The following is a 20699-nucleotide window of genomic DNA, read 5'->3' as shown; positions in this document are numbered from 1 at the left end:
ACTCAACTTTTCATGCCGAACTCAAGTTTATGGAAAGCAGACTCAATGCTGTTTTCCCTTTGCATTTTACAGTTCAAGTCCTGTTAATCCCAATATGTCAGCCCCAACATGCAAAGATAACATTTGCTACATTAGCTCAGTCATTAACCTATGATAATCAACACCCCCCAAATGGATTCAAAGCACAACCTTTGTTCTTTTCACTGCCTTTCAGATGCACACGGTAGATAAAGGTGAAATGCAAATAGCCATCTAGCATTCACAGTGTGTATCTGCAGTCTGCTCTACTACTGTTCTACTTTCTGGACTTTTCATTAAATGGGCAGCAGACCAACATTTCACTCATTTCCTGCCTCCTTCGGACGTACTCAGGCACTACCCCTACACTTGTTTTAGCGGGCTACCTCTACCCTGGACAGTGGAGGTCAACAGGGCCCTGCAGAAACATACATCCTTGTGTGAGGTGAAAAAGGCTGTTTGTGTGAGGCGATAAACACCCTTTTGCAAATTGCTACCAGAGGCCAGAACACAGTGACCCAAACTCCGTGAACTTGAACTTAAATTATTGGTAAAGGCTAGTGTTTTGTGTCAAATGCAAGCAATGGCTACGCTGAGCAGAGCATGACTACAAGTGATGTCAATAATTTAGGCACTAAGATCACAAACAGAACCATGCAGTGAGGCTGTGCACTGACCATGTACCCTCATTTCGCTTAGCTCAGCCAATGAGACCACATTTGTGCTTGCACTGCCTGCAACTGGAGGGAAATAAATGGATAAATCAGCTGAGCACACAGCTCAAAGTGCATTAAAAAAAGTATGGGAACAGTGATGCTGCATGCAATGGGGCAGGGTTAAACGTGTGGCTAAAAAAAAATATATATATATTCTGTTTTAGGCAGCCACATACATAACTCATGCCTTAAAATAAAAAAAGTTAAGTTAATCACTGTATATTATGAAACCTTTATTAGTTAATGCACTGAAAGGTCTGTGTGTAACCAAAAAGCCTCAGAATTAAATCTTCACTGCTGCAATGGAGAGTTGTGTATTGTGCAAATGTAAGTCATTAGGTTAAACTTGCATTACTGGCAGTATAAGACAGACTGCTACCAAACGTGCAAATAAGTTTCAGATAAAATGGTTTAAGTAATACCCAAACTGAATGATTTATTTTTATTTAAATGCCCTGCAAAGCACACACTGCACAACTCAGCTGGTAACCCCTTTGCGTTACCAGACGAACACAATAACTCTTTGTCATCACCAACCTTCATGTGATTCCACCCAGTGCTTAATTTGTGCTTGTTGTTTCCGGTGCAGAGTACTGGCACTTATTTTTGAGGGACAGCACTCTTTTTTCCTGCCTCAAGCATTTACTGCAAGCAAAAGACACATATGGGAAAGACGGAGGAATGCAAAAATGAAAAAGAGCGCCAGAATGGGAGAGAGCAGAAAGCTGTAGGAGTGAGGTGAAATGGCTTAAAATGGACTAAAGAGGCCCAACATGGCTTTAGGATTACGCTGCCCTAGTATTCCGTGTTTGCAAATTTAATTGCAGCAGCTGCGTGTTTAAGAGGAGAGCTGTGGACACCGGCACGTTTTTATTTACAAATTAAGCACTGGCTGTGCCACTCATTCTTATTCAATCCTGCCATGCTTTAGATCCTATGCACTGTCAATCCACAATTAGTCCCTGAATATTAAAAATAAGGAACACATCTACTCACAACAAGTCACAAAGGTACAAATTGAAGGACACTTACCTTGTCTTACGCAGCTGCGCACCAACCGGCCGCACGTCAGTGTAGGTAGGGGACGTAGGTAGCACCTACACAACAGGAAGGGGCCAGGGGGGTGTCTCCCCTCTACCGGGCCCCAATCACGCACTCTGGGGCTGGGCGCTGGCTTTAATATGGGGTCCAAGACTGAAGCGCACAACAAAAGAGACTTTTCCAGGGAGGGTGGGGGGGGCACCACACCTGTGCAGGCTGAGGGCTGAGGCTCACAGCAGGGCTGAAACAGAAAAGAGGCACACACCATAGTACACCACCACCTGCTCAGCGCAGCCAGTGAGTCAACAGTGTGCCACACACTGGCTCTCTCCTGGCTCACCACTGTTGGCGCCCACCCACGCAGGCATTGTAAATAATGCCGCGGGGGCAGGCCAATACTTCTTCTCAGGGCCATCAATTGGTAGCGCTTTCACGCGCTACTAGATTGATGGCCCTCTGCCCCCATCATCCGCTACTGTGGGGCGCGCTGCGCCCTGCTGCCAGCTGCTGTGTGGAGTGCCTGGCGGCGTGTGCGCCGCGCAGTGTCTCAGGGGGCTGTCAATTGGTAGCGCTTTCGCGCGCTACTAGATTGACAGCCCTCTGCCCCACTGAGAGCTCCATTGAGCTCTCAGTGGGGCAGAAGGCCGTCAATTTAGTAGCGCGCGAAAGTGCTACCAATTGACAGCCCCCTGTGACACTGCGCCGCGCACACGCTGCTTCCTGCTGCTGTGTGCGCCGCCCGCGAGTCCCAAACTCGCTATCTCACGGGCGGGGCCTGGCCGGGGCACCAGTATCTCCGGCGGCGCCACCCCGCCGTGATTTTAACGCACAAAGGGCTAAAAATAGCCCAACAATCGGGTCCCCGCAATTGGGTTTTTTCCCGCACAAATGGGAAAAATATTGCCCATTTGTGCGGGAAACCGTCCAATCTGGCAACACTGTCTACAGCCGTGGATTGCTCTAATGAACAACTAGAACGCTAACATTCTTACTTACGACAAAAATGTAGCACACCTGAAGCCATCTTGATTGAATTAAGCTGGTAAAACTTAAAAAAATTAATTTAGAAAGGAACAAAATGAGGGGTTTTATTTTGTCATAGAAATTGTGGTTAGTGCTGTAGAAAGAAAAATTAGGACACGTTTTAAGTGAGTTCTCAAATATTTTCCTCTTCTATTTAATTAAAACTTCTGCCACGTAGGCTGAAACATGCACATTCTAAACCTGTGCCAGAAGAGTGGCACATCTGACTGCCATCTTGATGGAATCGAAGTGGAAAACTGGAAGCATTTTCAACTGAGGATACTGCAGGAAATGAGGTGATTAGGGAGCTTCATAACAAATGAGTCTCCTAAGATGGCCGTAGGGAAAAAAGAGCCCAAATGTAGCACAAATATAACCGAAATGTAGGCCAAGTGTAGCCCAATGAAAGAAGTGTGCAAAACACTTAAGTTGTTTGCAATTTATTGTAGCACAGGCTAGACCCTAAGGTATTGGAGTGCTGTACATGGGCATTAGCTACATTAGGCTTTAGGAATGGGGAGATTAAGTCATTTTCCCAGAGTCACAGGATGTCGATCTGATGCTGACACTCAAACTTGGTTCCCCAGTTGCGAAGTCTGCAGTTCTGGCCATATCACCACATACTCTTCCTTAAGTGCAACAAATAATCCAGTAATCAACTGGATTAAAAACATCTATATAAAAAATAATTTAAAAGTGCTTTGTCACTATTTGAGACCTCCGAAAATAAGTCCATTTTAGTTTTTCAGAGCATTAACCATACTTTCTATGGGGAAAAGACCCTCTCATTTTTATAATTTCTAAAAGAAATGCTTTAGGCATTACCGTTTTTATTACATCAAGATGACGTCAGGTGTGCCACACTTTTGAAATAAATATAGAATGTTAGCAATCTAGTTGTTCATTAGAATATTGTAGGGAGGCAGATGTCGGGACATAGATGAAAAAATTGAGGAGGGTTGCCACGCTAGGCAGGCAGGATAGGCAGTGGCAGCACAAGGGACCATGGAGGGCAGGGGGAAGGGGGCAGGGGCAACAAATCAACCATGCAGGTCAAGCAAGAGACTCTGGCAATATAGCAGTCCATAGAGGGCATAGGGAAGAAGGAAGAGGCAGTGGCAGAACAACCATACATACCAACAGATCCGTTTCAGGCAGGAAACTCACAATGTTTTTAAACCCAAAAGAGCTTTATTTTACCTGTCTCCTGCCTAAAATCTCTTTTAAATGTAAGACAATGGGCAAAATTCATTCGCCAGGTTATTTTGCCAAAATGTCCCTCTTACTAAGTTCAAAATGTTGGCAAGTATGGCACATTGGATCAGTGAGGACAGGAAGAATGGCTTAGGTATTTGGACTTGGATAACAGAGGGCAGGATGGAGCTGGGCAGGGGCACCAAACTGATTTACAGGGGAGGCATCAGGGGTTGCAGCAGCATGATACATCACACAAGGCAAGCAGGAAGGCAGTGCAGAACAACGGACCATGGAAAGCAGTAGGGATAGGATAGGGACAGGCACATCGACAACAGAAGATAGAGGCAAGGGTAGCAAGCTGACCATGCCGGACAGACCGGAGGGGCAGTTGCACCATCAAGGGCAGGAGGGAGGGGCAGGGGCACGACTATGGACCAGACAAGGCAGGAGAAAGGGGATAGGGGCTTGCACATGGAAAAAGGAGGGCAGGGCTGAAGCAGCAAGCTGACCATGGAGGACATACGGGATGGGCACTGGAAACACAACACACCATGGAGGGCATCAGTTAGTCTATAATGGCATACACATAGACAACAGAGGAAAGGTTGGGGGTGGGGTCACAGGCAGCAAGCAGACCAGTGGGATGGTTAGTGGCAGCACAGCAGCCATGGAGGGCAAGAGGGAGCAGGAGGCTGGGGTATGCACAAAGGACCATGGAGGAAAGAACAGATGGGTAGGGACGGGGCACAGGCAAGAGAGGGCAGAAAAGGAACTTCACAATAGACCACACGGGAGTAGGCTGGAGGAGCAGTTGCAGCACAACAGAGCTTGGAGGGCAGAGGGGGTGGCAGCAAAATGGACCATGGAGGACAGGAGGGAGAGGATAGGGCATGAACTCAGATTGGGAGGGTGGAGGTGACAGGGACAGGCAGCAGTCATCTAGCCATGTTAGGCAGGTGGGAGGGGCAATGGCAGCTCAACAGAACACTCAGAGTAGATAGGAGGGGCAGTGGCAGGTCCATGGAAAAATGGTGAGTAAAAAGGAAGGAGCAGGGGCAAGCACACAGACTTTGGAGGGCACAGGGAAGGAGGGTAGGGGCAGCAAGCTAAGTACAGACGCTAAGCAGGAAGGCAAGGATAGGGCATAGACCTGGAATTGAGCAATGGAGGGCAGGAGGAGTGGGCAGGAACATCAATCTATATGGAGGTCAGTGACAGCATATCGGACCATGCAAGGCAGGAGGGGGTGGACTGGTGCATGGACTCAGACACCAGAGGGTAGAGAGGAGGTGGTTGGGGCAGCAGGCCAATTGTTAAGGGCAGACAGGAAGAGCAGTGGCAGAACAAGAGGAGCTGCAAGCTTGGGTAGAGGTAACACAATGCCAGGCCCTGCGTAAACCCCTCGTCCCCCGTGCATTGCAATGAGCATTTTACTTAGCATTTTTTTAAAACACAGAAATTCACACAAAAATCCAAAGATTATAGGGACGTTATAGTTAGGCTCACATTTCCAAACATTAAAAAAAAGACATTCAGCAGTTATAGTAAGAGTTTGTGAGGTAGCCTCTTTTTGCATGGTCAGCCGCCCACTTTTAGCCTGGAAAATTGTGTGGTTTCAACATTGTAAGTGCCATGAGCCCCTGCTAAACAGGTTCCCAGTGCCAGATCTCCTTCCCCAAAACTGTACTATGTATTAGCTCTTCTGTCACCCTCTGTCACCCCTGTAAGACCCTACTAAATGGTATCCCTAGTACCCAGTGCATGGGTGCTGAAGAAGGTCCCCCAGGGCTGCAGCACCAATTGTGCCACTCTGAGAGGCCCCACACCAGCCTTGTGCAGACTGCCATTGCAAGTGCATGACGAGGTGTGTTTAAAAGTTGAAAACTCAACATGGCACTTATCAAGAGTGCCCTGTCCACTAACACTGCATGCACTATAGGTAGGTCACACCTCTGGCAGGCCTTGCAGCCTTAAGGAAGTGTGCATTATAATGCATGTGAGGGCATATAGTTTCATGAACAAATAAACCCCTACAGTATCTTTACAGAACCTTAAGGCATAGTAAGTGTACAGGGGAGCCATAGCAAATATATGTGCTGGACACTGGTCATTATGAGTTTCCCAGCTACATGATGGCTACTCTGAACCGTGGGTTGTTTGGTATCAAACAACTCAGAGTAATAAATCCTCACCGGCGCTGGTGTTGAATTTCTTATAAAATTTACCCAGGGGCCACCTTAGAGGTGCCCCTGTAAAACCTACACCATCCTGGCACGGTTGCTGGCTAGTTCAGACCAGCCTGCCACCACGAGACACAATTCCGGATCCCTGGGGTGAGGGCCCTCTGGGACAAGAAGACCTTCCTTAGTGGAGGTGTCACCTCTCCTCCCCCAGAAATGTACCCTACTCTGGCAGGAAGCTTCAAAGGCCATGCCACCTTTGAAGCACTACTCCAGCCATTTGCTGCTAGCAGCAGATGGCCACCCCCGTCCAGACCCCACCTTTGGTGGGAGTTACGGCGGGAAAACTAACAAAGGCTAGAGGGAGGGACCACCCTCAGCCTACACCACACCTCAGGTGTGACAGGCGAGGTGACCATTCCATTTCATTTTCCGCCATCTTGGATGGCAGGAAAATAGCCACTCTGGGTTATGGATGAGACCTCCTCCCACAAAAAGTGGTCACATAGTGGGTGTAGCCACTCTAAGGTAAGTGTCCCATTGGTAACTACCAGGTACTCCCCTAAACACCCACTAAATGCAGTATTTATTGGGCATCCTAGACCTGCAGATCAGATTTGACAGACAGAAGGCCAGCGACGACGAAGACCCAAGGCTCAAGAGCAGAACTCCTCATCTGCAAGAAGAAAAAGCTGCCAAACCCTGCCTGCTGCACCCTGGGCTCTGCAATCGCTGCTTAGTGGTTGACTAGACTTTGGATATACTCTAAGAAATCCCAGAAAACCACCAGCCTTCTAGAAAATTGCCAAGTACCTTGCTCCAGAATGAAGGCATCACTCCTGGTAACCGGCAAGCAAGAACCAGTGAAGTCCAGTTCACTGACCGGCTGCTGACCAACGAATCAAACAGCAGCCAGAACAAATTTCACCTGACTGATCTGGAGGACAAACACTATAAGTTTGGTGGCACTGCAACTACCAGTGGCTGAACTGTGCAGTAACCAGGGGTACTGGATCCCCAATGTCTGACACCCAGAAGAAAAGTCCACTCTGGGCTCTACAAGGACCAGGCGCAAGCACGAGTCGAGGGATTTCAGGGCACCTAAGAAAGGCACCCCAGAATGGCCCTGCTGACATGCGAACCACTCTCCGAGTGACCTGCACCTGGCTAAAAGGGCTGATTGACATACAATGAGACCTTGGCTGACCTGTCTGCTCTGCACCTGGCCTCCCTGGCCCCTGCATCAGAGAACCAGCTGTGCTTCAGGGGTCCCTAACCCCTTGTGACCTCCACCCTCTTACGGGACCCACCAGACTTACCTCTTAGTCCTCCTGTGCACTACATTTCTAGGTGGTCGCCTTCCCTGTGACGCACTCGCTCCAAGACCTTTAGCCGCTGCTTCTGCTGGAACCAGAAGCTGCCCGAACTTCTCTGGCTGATCCAGAGGACATCTTGACGACCTCGACCTGGAAACAAAAGGTGACATTTGTGAGAGCATTGCCTGATTTTATATGGATTTCTAAAGTTTACGTTTTCTCCCATTGATTGTTATGGTGCGTAATTAAACACAAAAAGGCTATTTTTGCTAAACTTTGAAAAATCATAAGTTCAGAAGTACTTACCCGATTTTGATGATTTTGGCCTTGAAAAATGTATTTAAAAAATCTGAAATATTTTTGTAAAATGGTCTTGAGTGATTCTTTTGAGTGTGTCCACTTTTCTTGGTACTGTGAGCACAGTAAATGCTTAGCACATCTCCAAGATTTGCCTACCTGCTCGACCAAGCTACCATTAAAAAAAATAAAAACAAAATGGAGCACTAGGTGGGTTACGTCTTACCTCTGAATACCAAGGTGAGGTTGCTTGGACTCTGCAATACTGTGCAAACTATAAAGACAGCATGTTCCATCTATTAACCTTATCTACATTTGGTGTAATTCTTACCCTCGAACACATGAATTTGTGGAATCAGGCCATTGTTCTGTTCAGAATACAGTATTGCTTGAAAATGTTATAAACCTTACCAAAACCTTTCTTCAAACATTGCAAACTGTTGAAAATTTAGTAGATGTAGATTACATTCTGTGTCGCTTAATTAGGGGACCGTGTACTGGGGAAGTGTAGCCAACTGAAATTTAAATGCCTAGCCATGTATGAATGAACTCCCTAATATCTCACAAGTGCGGTTGAGCCTTGCCATCCCAACTGGATTCTGAGATCCATCTTAAACCTGAAAACATCTCAAACTTTAGTGGCATTTTGCCTAGCCATGATCAGTCACTAAAAGTGAGATGTGTGGAGCAAAACAGATCTTCACAGAAGATAGACTCACAAAATGTATATTTTGTCTTCACAAGTCTAGGGACATACCCAGCATCTGCTTTATCTGACACACTAAATACTGAACCTTCTCGGAAATGATCAAATAGGAGCACTGCTAAGGCAAGGAAGTGTAAATTTGAGCTTTTTAGTACAATGGATTGCATTGTATGTGCTTCCGCTGAGCCTTGTGTATCTTCCAACTGGAGACCCTCTGTGCCTGCTTTGGAGGTATGTGCTTTTCGCCATGCACAGCAGTATTCTGGACTAAGTCTCTTTTTTTCTGACTTGCCATTACCTACTCCCTCAAGTAGGTCCTAATTCCCATGTATGAAATCTCCGGCAACAAGTAAGGACAAGAAATATGCTCAAAAGCCATGCGTCCACATTGACCTACCGATGATGAGTATTTCTTCCATGGCGTTAATGGTAAAACTCAGTACTAAGATACCTTTGATAAGTGTGCCGTTGACTATCATTGAGGAAAATGAATCTCCCACCTCCTTTTATGACAGCAGTCTCTGTTTTGGCTACAAGTCTCATAAGTCCCATAAATGACCTTATCGTCAATGACATTAGGTAACAACAATTACCTCAGCACTACCTCAGTACAGCCAGATACTTTAAACGCTTATCCTTACCAGGCAAGAGGCGAAAGACTGATGAAGCTGGGCAAGGATGCTAGGGCTAAAGCACAAATCTCAGTTGGAAAATACAATGTTTTATTGCGAATTGTGTCCTCTTGTATTCCCCTGTCAACTAAGGATGAGTCTCTTGCAAGAAGAACTGGATATACATTGAGTGCAGATTCAGGGACGAGCGATCATTTACATTCAAATAGAAACACAACGATGCAAGCCATGACTTGTTGAAAGAACAAAGAAAATATATTTATGGGGCAGGATAATGACTAATTGTAACCAAAATATCATCTAACAGGAACCTCATTTAAAGGCTTGGGAGCTCATGTAAACAACCTGTCCAAAAGTAGCCTTTGAACTGCTTCTAGAGCAAATACAACAAGTAAACATACTCGACCTAAGGGTCTTCTGCACAGCATTGAAGGAGTTTTTAAGCCCATCTCAAACCAAGAAGCCCTGATAAGGGAAAATAATATGACCACTCTACATTATATATGAAAACAAGATGGAACAAAATCTAAATAACTGTTACAGAAGGAACAACTGCTTTATGAAGGGGTATTTTGTCACAACTTCATTTTGACAGTCGACCATGTGCCTGGACCAAGGAACACAATGTCAGACTACTTAAGCAGAAATCATACAGGCTGCTTCAAGTGGGATTTGAACACAAGGCAGCTGGAGTGAACACCCTCTGGATCTCTCTGTGACATCAGACTCCATATGCCAAAGTTATGCATGCAGGTGATCGTTTCCAGGGACCCAAGTGAAAGCTTTTTTGGTTCCTTGCTCAGGAATATGTACATATGATTTTCCCTCAATACGGCTGGTTCTCAGAGTTCTGCAGAAGTTAAAAATAACCATGTATGTTGATACTAGACACAGAGCTGTTGGTAGCTACACCCATTCAATTCAAACCTGTATCTTCTCATCAGCTCTTCAAGAATCATGGTCCGGTATTAGACTACAACCTATCCTCGATGAATCTAGCTGCTCTAGAGTTTGGCACACTAAATATTTCATCATACTGCATAAATATTCTGCAATAACCCTTTTATCATAAAGTGACATGGGGACCTAGGATGGTGTGGTTTATGTGGATCCTACCATATTTTTTTTAATTTTTTTTTTACCCAGAATGGCCTGAAAGCTTAAAAAATATGCATTAAACACAGTGTCTTTTCTTTACTTGAAGAACAAACACGTAAAAGGGTAATACAAAGTAGTGGGATCAATGCAAGCCACAAAACCATGGACTGCTGCCTGGTGGCTAGTGTTAAAAAATGTCACGATTGGTAGGTTTCTGTGGGACCGACCAACACTGGGCCCAAATATGACAGCTACCCACAAGAAAAAAAATGTCTCCACATTTGTATTCTGGGTCTTTTCCTTTTTTAGGTGATAGGCCCACCCATACTAGTGGGATTCCATTTTTATCGAGAGAGGTATGGGAACATAGTCTTTTATAACATTTGTTATTATCACTGAATTTGTCTCCATTTTTGTGGCTGCAAATTTAAGTCAAGATGCAATAAAAAACCAGTTTTGGAAAGTCCCCACTGAACCACATGATACTATGAATAACTCCATTTGCAGAGATGTATGAACAATTTATGTTCCTAAACTCTAGATACTTGGGTGCATTTAAAAAATCCATAGTTCTCTGTCATACTCCTTTTTCATTTGTAAGATATTATCTTATAAATTGATGCATGATTGGAACACAATGAATAATCATTACAAGCTCCAACTTGGTCGATGGCTTTGGGTATCTGGTGTTTTTGGACACCTACCAATCACCATTATCTGCATTAGAATAGTCAGGCACGTAACAATATTACTTTTGTAGATCGGCCATCGGGGCAAAATATACAGATGAAACATGGCCAACTACTTTTTTTGTTCCTCCTTCTTTTAGTTTTTTACTGCAACCATTAGTTAATTTTGTGTGATCTACACTAATAACCCCTTGCTGAATTTGTAATTGTTTCCACTTCTCAGAAATGACCGGCCTCAGCACTTAATGGTTTAAATAGTTAGCAGCATCAGTTTAGCATTTAACGCACTTTATTTAAAATCAAAAATGAAAAAAAGAAAAATAGAAGATAGCCTTATTGCAGAATAATTTGGCATGCCATCTTAGGGCAGAGGCTTCTCTAGAATCATAAAATGCTTAGGCATTTCCCCATGTGCCAGATTCCGGCAACTCTTAAATTTAATTCCCATATTGTCTTGCATTTTATCCTGTCCTGCTGCAGAATTGTTGGAGACCAGACAGGATCATATTGAAAATTGTTGGATTTTTTTATATTCTCTCCACTCCCTTTTACCTTGTAGGACATATTTTAATAACGTCCCCTTTGTCTTTTTTTTTTTTTACCTTGACAGGGCCGGCCCATTGTGATCTGTGACAAGGAAGACACAGAGACCATCAAGAATTCAAAGAGGACGATAAAGGTCCCTCACACTGTTGACTGCTTGCAGGGCATCATAAACGTCATCCCTCTTCAGCTCCTTGCTTTTCACTTGGCGGTGTTACGAGGATATGACGTGAGTAATCTGTTTGCCCATATTAGCTCTTAACAATCCATAGCCATGATTTACCATGTACGGAGTTCCCTCACTCTGCTGCCAGGTCTAGCTAAGCTTTAAAATTCGGACCTAAAGCACTGCTAAGTTAAATTAGTCACTTCACACACTCTTGGGTTCCCTCTTCTCCTTTCCATTGCAAGCAAAACACACAAAAACACTTTTGCCCCCCCACCCCCTTACCCACCCCACAAATAAAGCTGTTGAACTATTCTTCAGTACTTTCAAGAAAGGCAATTCAGGGATTACATTTGTAGTTTAGTCATCATATTTTTGTGAGTGGATCAGTGTATCCCTAATGCTATGGTTAATTGTTTTGTAACATAGTACAATATAAAGTTTAGGAGAGAAACAAAATACTGGGACCCATCACTGGACTTCTAATTTTTCTTTCTAAAACTTGTTGTTTTCCTTCTCAGGTGGATTGCCCCCGGAACCTCGCCAAGTCCGTCACTGTAGAGTAAAGCTTACTTCCAAACTGGGAATGACAAGAAAACTGGAAACGTGGGGGGTTGACAAACCAAAACTGTTTTGTACCTTATTTTGATTTTGTAAATTGCTGCCAGATAATCTTTTTTTATTTTATTTTTGTATTGTGTGTTTGTTCCTGAGCGCCATTGCACTTGGTTCTCCCGTTCTTGGTTCAGCCGGGCCCATTGTTGGGATTATGAAGTACGTTTGGCACATAAGGGCATTTCAGCTGCTTTACTCTACTCCTTCGTTACGAGGAACACTCAACCAGAACATCCTCGAGTCATTCAACATCTTCTTTAATGATCTGCAGCTTTAAACAGGTTTTTGCAGGTGCCTTGTACTGCCCAGCTATCCCTCGAATGGCAGCTAGCTAGGCTTTTGCTCGCACATCTGTCTGGAGTAGGAAGGTTTGCAGGATATGGGATATGTCTAGATTTGGCTCTCAAGTACTTATAACTCGAAGGAGGAATTCTAGAAGAAGGAATAATATTGAAAACATTTTGATAAAGGTTTGCAGTCCTTAGGATATAACTCTGATGGAGGGAGAAAGTGGTACGAACCTGGAACATGTTTTTTTTTTTATATGTGAATTATTTAATTATGCAAAATATAGATCTAAAGTTGAATTTTGACCATTACAGTAAGTTTAATTGGCCCAGTTTCATTGATTGATTGAGGTACTAAGCACCATTCCATCCGCTTCATTTATTTACTACTGTAGTCGACACTCCTCATCGAGTAGGGGAACACTGACTACCTTTGATCACTTAATGGCGCCCGTTCTTATTAAATTAAGCACAGCAGCCATTACAAAGGCAAACAGTCTACCACCTTTGATATCGATGTGCATTCTTGATGCTGAGCATCGCTTATGTTGGAGGACTCTGATGTGAGCTAAAATAGTCTGAATATATTTAAGGTGGAACTATACTTCCCTTAAACCCCATTGTTGGGAACCGCATACTTTACTGCCCTGACTCTGATTAGTTTTGAGGCTGGACCCTTTGTATTGTTTTTACAGTTCTAGAAAGCCAGGAGATTGGAAATGGCTCTGCCTTGCACCATACTGCTTAACTTCGGGGTGCATTGTCAGTACCGTGCAATAAGGTCTCTGGGACCTGCCTTACAATTTGTGCCCTTGAAGCAGCAGTAGCTAAGGCAGTAAGAACCTTCCCAGTCTCAAATGAAGGAATGTTCATGGTTGTGAACAGATAATCTCATCCCAATGAAGTTTAGTACTTCACCGTTGTGTTGCACTATCATTGCTGACTTTTGATGAAGGTGGTTTTGTTATCGACATGCTTTTAAGATTCAACCCAATATGGGGCATTTCTTGTAGCCATCTCCATAGCATCTCTTCTGCCTTGCAGTCCTCGTATTTTTTTGTATGATTGTTTGTGATCAACAATTCAGCAATTACACACCTTCCACACAGTACGTGTCCCTGCAATCTGAAATACACTAGTCACTCAAGTTTGTATATTCATGTCATAGTCCTTAGCAGCAGTGAAAGGGCCCCTCCACATCTGTCACTACTCAGTTACAGAGGTGGGGGCTTCAGGAGGCTGTCTGCAGTGTTGCCTGGTTGTTCTCTGGCTGCAAATGTATAGTTGGAGTTGCAAAAAGTAGTCTTTTTTTGGGAACTGATTGCAAATATTCTCATAGATGTTAGCCTTAGGACAACTACATAAGACCCACAGTTGACTTAAAAACAAAGGCTTCATAAATAGATTGCCTGAGACTGCTTTGCAGTATGAACTAAATCTCTTCTCAAATTGTATTTGAATTTCTTGGCTTAGCGTAGGATCCCTGAGCAAATCTTCAGCACTCGTGCTTAAAACTGTTTGGTATGCTTGAAGATGAAGGAGGTGAGGCAATAAGCTGAAAAGAGGCAAGGCCTGTTGCTGGTTTTGAAAACTTGAATAATTGAAAATACGAGCCTCCCATTTCCTTGTGACAAGTTTCCCTTTTGTGTCACTAGATTGCAGCATAAAATATCAGCGCAGTTCTATATCTTATTTTTAGTTGTGCAGAGAAAAAACATTTTTGTAATGATACTTTAAAGCATGAAAAAGAATGTCTATGCATATTGTCCAGTAAGAGTTTTTGGTGAGGTTGAACCTACTGTTTGCTGCCAAGGGTTGCAGAAGCCATAGTAAACTGATCAAATGGCTTTACAGGGCTGGGCAAGTAAATGTAAGCAGAATCAAGTTTGTTTGATTGCTCATGTTGAGGATGGACTTTTCCCCCATAAAGGGACATTTTGAAACCTTAAAGACTTTAAGGTAGCAGGTGTCTGCAGATAATTGTGCTATCTCAGGCTGAAAGTAAGATGTTTGGGTTCTAATTTGAATGCCAATTTTATATATATATAGTGAACTGCATCAGAAGCTTCATTTTTGTACTCTTCCCCCAGGCTCTCTTGTACAGTTCAAAGCTTTCTATATGAAGCCTAGACAGATGTGTGAACGTCAGAGGGAGTAAACGGGAATAAAAATGACACTGGTTGTATGAAATCTTAGGCCCTCATTACGACTTCGGTGGTCCGACTGTCGGACCCCCAAAGCCATGGGGATGAGGCTGCCGTCAAGCTGGTGGCCTTACCCCCGTTGTATTACAATGTTTCCACCAGGCTGACAGGCAGAAACGTTGTATTACAACGTATCCGCCGGTCAGCTTGGCAAAAACTGTGAGGTGGCATTGGCTCCTTTAAGGAAGCCAAGGCAAATGCCATTGCACACCAGCATCCTCGGAATGCAGACTGTGCGCATTCTGAGGGTACTGGCAGGGTACCCCTGCACTGCCCACAACATGGTTGTGGGCAGTGTGGTGCAGGGGCCACCCTGTGGTCCCCAGTGCTGGCTTTTAGCCAGCCTTTCCATGGCGGTGATCGCAGTGGTGGTGGTCTCCTGTCAGTTCGACCACCAGGATCATAATCTAGCGTTTGCACCCCCAAGAGTGCCATGGTCCGATCGCCACAGCGAGTTTAGCTGTCTGAAGACTGCCAAACTCGTAATGAGGCCCTTAATCTTTGGAACCAGGCTCACTCCACTATTGTTTGCATTTATTTGCAACATGCAACTAGCATTTCCAGACTATATGGACCATATGTGAGAATATTTAATACAATTTAAAGGAAGATTCCCTCTTTGAAATCCGTTAAATGTTTTGGCTCTGCGCAAGAAAGCTTTAAAGTGGCTTAAAAAAAAAAAAAACAGTTATGCTTTCATTTTTTTTTTTTTTTAAAGACAGATGTGTAACCTGAATCCTCCATTTGGTCAGTTAAGACATTTGCTCTAAGGCCAGAGATGCCCAGTCAAAACAGTTGCTGGGGTACCTGGCGCAAGGGGGAAATGTTCAGTGCACTTTAAATATTTTGGTGGATACATGTAGAAATGCTGGGTTGCCTTCGTGTTTTGTAAAAAGCTGATATAGATGTGTCAGCTTGTAGTCTAGAATCACAGCTACACTTAGGTGACCAAGCGAATTTGGGACGGTATAGCTAATTTTTTCACAGCAGACAGTGTACTTGTAGTTCTAATATTGCTTCTAAAACAGTGTCCTAGAAGACATTGTGTAACTGTTTACCAGACCTACAAGTGTCTTGTAATCGAGGTCCGGGAGTAGTTGTGTGGAGTAGTCCACTATGCAGTCACCACGTCTCGATTCAGTCTAATATTTATGCATAAAATAAGTGACCATAACTTCATTGGTGGACCTTCATTTCCTCTACACTGAAGAGTCAATGCAATGAATAAGAATTTATTGGAAATTGAGAGTGAAATCTACTTGCTGTTGGTTGTGAAAGTGTGAGCAACTCCTTCATGATGGACATCTGATTTTTCTCAAGGTCTAGGCATTTGCTGTCTAGATATTTGCCATTATTAAATACTACAGCCATTCTAGTTTGTTCTTAGGATTACCTTCAACCGTGCAATTGGACCTATCCGGGCACTAATTGTGCATCTCAAGAGCTTCTTCCAGACTAGTTTTTGTCAGGTAAAATCCAGTGCAAATGTAGCAGACAAACTGAATGATATCTGAGTTTGGGCACCTCGAAGCACTGTGAAATACTTTCAATTATCCCCCTTTCCTATGTCTGTACCTCAAAATGGTACTCATAACATACCCTGTGCTAATGGTTTCTACCAAGTGCACAGTTTGCATGTCAGAATGAGGCCGTACGTGTTTTATTTTACTGAGTTTTCTACAGAACAAATTTTCACGCAGTATGATTAAGGTTAGAGTGTAGCTTTGTTATTTTGGATAAGCTCCAGATATTTATTTAAACACTAATACCGCCATGCACAGGAACAGTGTTCTTTTAGCAATCCATCTAATTTGTTCATCTTGAACCATTGCCATTAGTTTCCATGGAATGCCTTCTGGGCCTGTCACCGTCTAGCAGCTTGGCCTCTTTAGATGAGAGCTATAGTATCCACCACGTCAGTCACAGAGTGCTTTCTTCTTCAAAGCTATAGATAGGGTTCAAATTTGCTACGTCCAGAGGTAGACTCCTAAGGACAGAACAATATCATTTCTTTGCTGCACTTCAGTGGTGTAGTGGGACCATTTTTGGAGCTTTCACCACTTTCAGGTGGTGTACTTTGAAGGACATCAGCGTTTTATGTGTAACTGTTCTTAACTAAATGAGGAAGTTACCTGTTCAGAATAAATTGAACACTTGGCAGTCAGTAATTCTATCCTTGCTTTTACCAGAGTCAGATCCGTCAACACAGAATTAAATGCATTCCCAGTAGTATTAGGAGAAAATAAGAATATCTATTATTAAAATAATTGTATTGTGCTTTTTAAAATGTTAATATTTTATTAGATGTTGAAAACATTATCATGATAGTTTGGGAAGGTGTCCAAATTGCGCTGTGCCATAAGCACACAGATATCTATTACTATATTCCAACCCTAATCCAGTTCTGGGTAAGGAATGGATGCTGAAATTGTATTAAACCCATGAGTGTTCTGTCCAAAGAGGTAAGCTGTATTAAAAACAAAATGAATGTTCTTTATACCATGCTGTGAAAGGTTTAGTGATTTGGTGAAATGGGGATGAGAAATTGATGGACCGAGCCATCTGTTTTTCAGGTATAGTTTTACATGTTCATCGCCTTTTCTGTTCCTTAGAAGAAAGTTGATGAGACAACATATGGCCTGATTGATATCTCGTCCGGCGAAATCTAAATCCCAAAGGATATAATGGGCTTTAGGTTTTAATCGACAGGATATCCATCACTATTGTGATGGAGTAACCCACCCACGAATGTCTAAATCAGGCCTGTAGATATTGACATCACAAAACACTAAATATTTGCACAGCGTTTAAGGCTTTCCTCCAGTCTACTCTTTTGACTGTCGAAGTTTTTCCTCGCTCTTCCTATTGAGGTTGGACATTTTCAGTATCTGTTGTTAATAAGTGGGGGATTAAAGACTGTGAAGAGAAGGGAATGGAAGGATAAAATATATTTTGTCCTTTTGAGTTTAATCCCTTTTCCCTATGTGTATTCATGTTTTGGATTGTTGTGTTGTCCTTTGTGCCAGTGCTTATGGGACCATCAAAGATTTTTGTATCTATTGTGTGTGTATGTATGTATGTATATATGTATATATATGTATGTATATATATATATATATATATATATATATGTTTGTACATCTTCCTGATTTACATTTTTGCCTGTTTTTGCTTTGTATCCTATTTTAATAAAAATGAAGTACATTGGGTGACGATGGGTCACTTTATTTCCAGTAGAATGCTAAATTAAAATGGGTTATCCCCAACCTATGAATTTTTTGCTGATGCCGAACTGGACTACATTTTCAGCTCAAATCCTTGAGTTTGTTTTAACTAATTGGAAGATACGGATACTGCGATTGTGGACAAGCACCCTGAAGTTTCGTTTACTTTCAAATGAGAATGAAATCTCAATTAAGCTGTTTTCAGATATCTGTCGTGTATGCCGATGAGTAAAAGCAGCAGGCAGTGAAAGCATGGGCAGAGGAAATTATTTGTGCTTCATAAAATTCTTGGGTATTTTATTACTCCACAATCCTTTGCTTTGTTTCTAACTAACTTAACCATAGAAAATAGATTTCTGGTCTTCTAGCCTCTTACATCGCTAATTTAGAGAATATCCGACCACTGCCACCATATATAAATTTACCATTCGTGTTGAACGCTTGGCTTTCTCTGTAAACTAAGGTTTCTCTTGCTCTTTGTCAAAATAACTTTTTTGGCACATGCTCTGGCGATGGGGTTGCTTTTCCTGTACATTTGTGGGCCAAGATGTTTCTGCTGAAGCTAGTAGCCACAGATTAGGGTACTGATTCTGTCATATGCGTATCCCCCCAGGGGGCTAGCTCTGCTGCTCATGCCTATAAGCCATCAAGTTGCCTCTTTAACACTTGATGTGCACACGTGAATGAGGTAGGTCAAGCATGGTGTGCTATCACGTTGGGTCTGCACTTTGTGCCCTCATGTCAGGGGAATGGTTGTGGTGAATTTAAACAGACTAGAGACTTGGATCTGCACAAATGAAGTGGTAGGTCCTGCAGTACGTAAATCATCTGAAGCAGGAGATTAGACAGGCAGCTCATGGCCATACCCCAAGAGGTATGTTCTGCTGAATATGCACAGAGTACAATCTCAGTTTTGCGTCACATTCACAGGATAGAGATTGGCCTTGTACAGTGCCGTTAGATCTGGAGCACTTGTCCCCAGGCTAGGAATTCTGTTGAATATGATTTGAGGGGAAGGGGGTTACTCCTCTGCATGTGAAGCATGTTCGCCGGAGTCGCTGCTCCAGTCCAAAGGTCAGCAGTTAGATTCTGCTGAATGCGCACAGATCAGGAGTTTGGTTCTACAACATTTACACATGTGAAGAGGTTAGTCCTGAGCCACGTGTTTGATCTGCAGTTTAAGCCCATGTCCACATAAGGGAGCTTTCTGCTTAATATGCAAAGACCACAGTCTTGGTTTTGCAACTCTTCTATATCTGAATGGTTGACTTATGAATCTTGGGTGCATAGCATGCGTTTGAGTGCCCAGTTCATATGGATAGTTCTGCAATGTGTGTAATGTTCCTGCTGCACCTTCAGTCATGTACAGTATGTGCAACCGGTGAGGAAATTGAATCTGCATCTTTGATCACAGGTCATTGGGTTGATTCTGCTGAATATACACAGACCAGGATATCAATTCTGAAACATATGCACAGGTAAGCTACTTCTTCCTGCAGTAACACTAACACAACGCATGTTCTTATAGCAGAGGTGGAACATATGCTGCTCACGTCCCCAAACCAGGTGTCTGTCTCTCCCCCACTTCAACTCCCTGGATTATATATAGCGTACGTCCACAGACCAGGTTTTTCTCTGGCACACACTCCAGCAGGCATTTTATTCTTACTGAGTTGTATTCCCGGTATCTGAAAAGTTTCTATGGAAATGTATATCACTTTGGAAAATGGTCAAATCCCCATTCGTACACACCTCGTAGATTGAAACCAATGCCCCACACAGTGGCTCGCAGGACGTCTGGTGACAGGAACTGTTCTTCAGCACATTTGGGAGGGCTTCTCCATCAAACTTTAATGTATACAGTCTTGCTCAAGCATTGAAAGCCAGGACTGAGTCCAATCACTCAAGAACATGAAGTTTGCCTATGAAATTCCAGTCTGACAGTGGTCTAGACACCTTGCAGAGGGGTGAATTTATTTTTCTTCTTCCACAAGTCCATGTACCAGTTGTGCGGCAGTAATTAAAACAGTGGGTGAACCTCCTGCTTAGAAAACTAAAGTTTAAACTAACCGTTTCCATGCATGCAGGAGGAAAGCGCCTATCTGGGATGACAAACCGTGCTCTTTAAAGTCTCCTGCTATTCTGAAGAGTTTAATGGTACAGATTTTGCTTATCATGTTTAAGCAGAAAATCGTTCCCACAACATCACCGGATTGTGAAATAAAGCAACTTGAAACTTCTAGATGTAAAGTTCTCATGATTAGAAGTTCGACTCCGATACTTATAATGCGACTTACTTTATGGTATGTTTTCAAGGAGCTGTCTGCCTTTGCTGCTTCTACCCTACAGGAGTATGTGCATGGTTGTCTGTGGTCTGCAACAAGGCTTAATGAGTGCAGTCCCTGAAAATGTTTTTAAACACAGTAGATGCTGTGGCCTATTTCATTGGTTTAGGAGTAGCCATCTCCTTTCATCCCTTGGACATGCTCCACGGAATTTCCAAGGATGTCCAGGACTTCATTGTTTGACATCCCTTTGGATGGTCAAACGCTATTCAGTGAGAAAGTATACAGTTCTCTTCAGAGACTCTTAACAGTAGCAGAAAATAGGAGAGCCACTGCCACAGTTCTGGAGTTAGCCTCTTCTTCGACAGAAAGTTTCCAGCACGGCAAAAGAAATGTGACGGTATATCCATTGATTGGTTGGTTTAAGATAGTAGACACAGCCTCCTGCTTAACAGTATCCCT

At 43.3% G+C, this 20699-nt stretch overlaps 1 protein-coding gene across 2 annotated transcripts in view; it reads left to right on the top strand.

The window, feature by feature from the left end:
- LOC138265964 (glutamine--fructose-6-phosphate aminotransferase [isomerizing] 1) overlaps window positions 1-17227 on the top strand; it is a 220860-nt gene extending 203633 nt beyond the window's left edge. The window contains exons 18-19 of one of the 2 annotated variants that reach the window (XM_069214187.1): window positions 11524-11685; window positions 12144-17227. In XM_069214187.1, the coding sequence (XP_069070288.1) occupies window positions 11524-11685; window positions 12144-12188 (207 nt within the window). In that variant the 3' untranslated portion in view covers window positions 12189-17227. The remainder of the gene's footprint in view (window positions 1-11523; window positions 11686-12143) is intronic. The other variant, XM_069214186.1, reaches the window with a different exon arrangement.
- The last annotated feature ends 3472 nt before the right edge of the window (window positions 17228-20699 follow it).

The sequence above is a fragment of the Pleurodeles waltl genome, chromosome 11 (genome assembly GCF_031143425.1).
Source record: "Pleurodeles waltl isolate 20211129_DDA chromosome 11, aPleWal1.hap1.20221129, whole genome shotgun sequence".
NCBI lineage: Eukaryota > Metazoa > Chordata > Amphibia > Caudata > Salamandridae > Pleurodeles > Pleurodeles waltl.
Note: the sequence above shows the minus strand (reverse complement) of the source record. Positions and strands in the feature narration are given on the sequence as shown.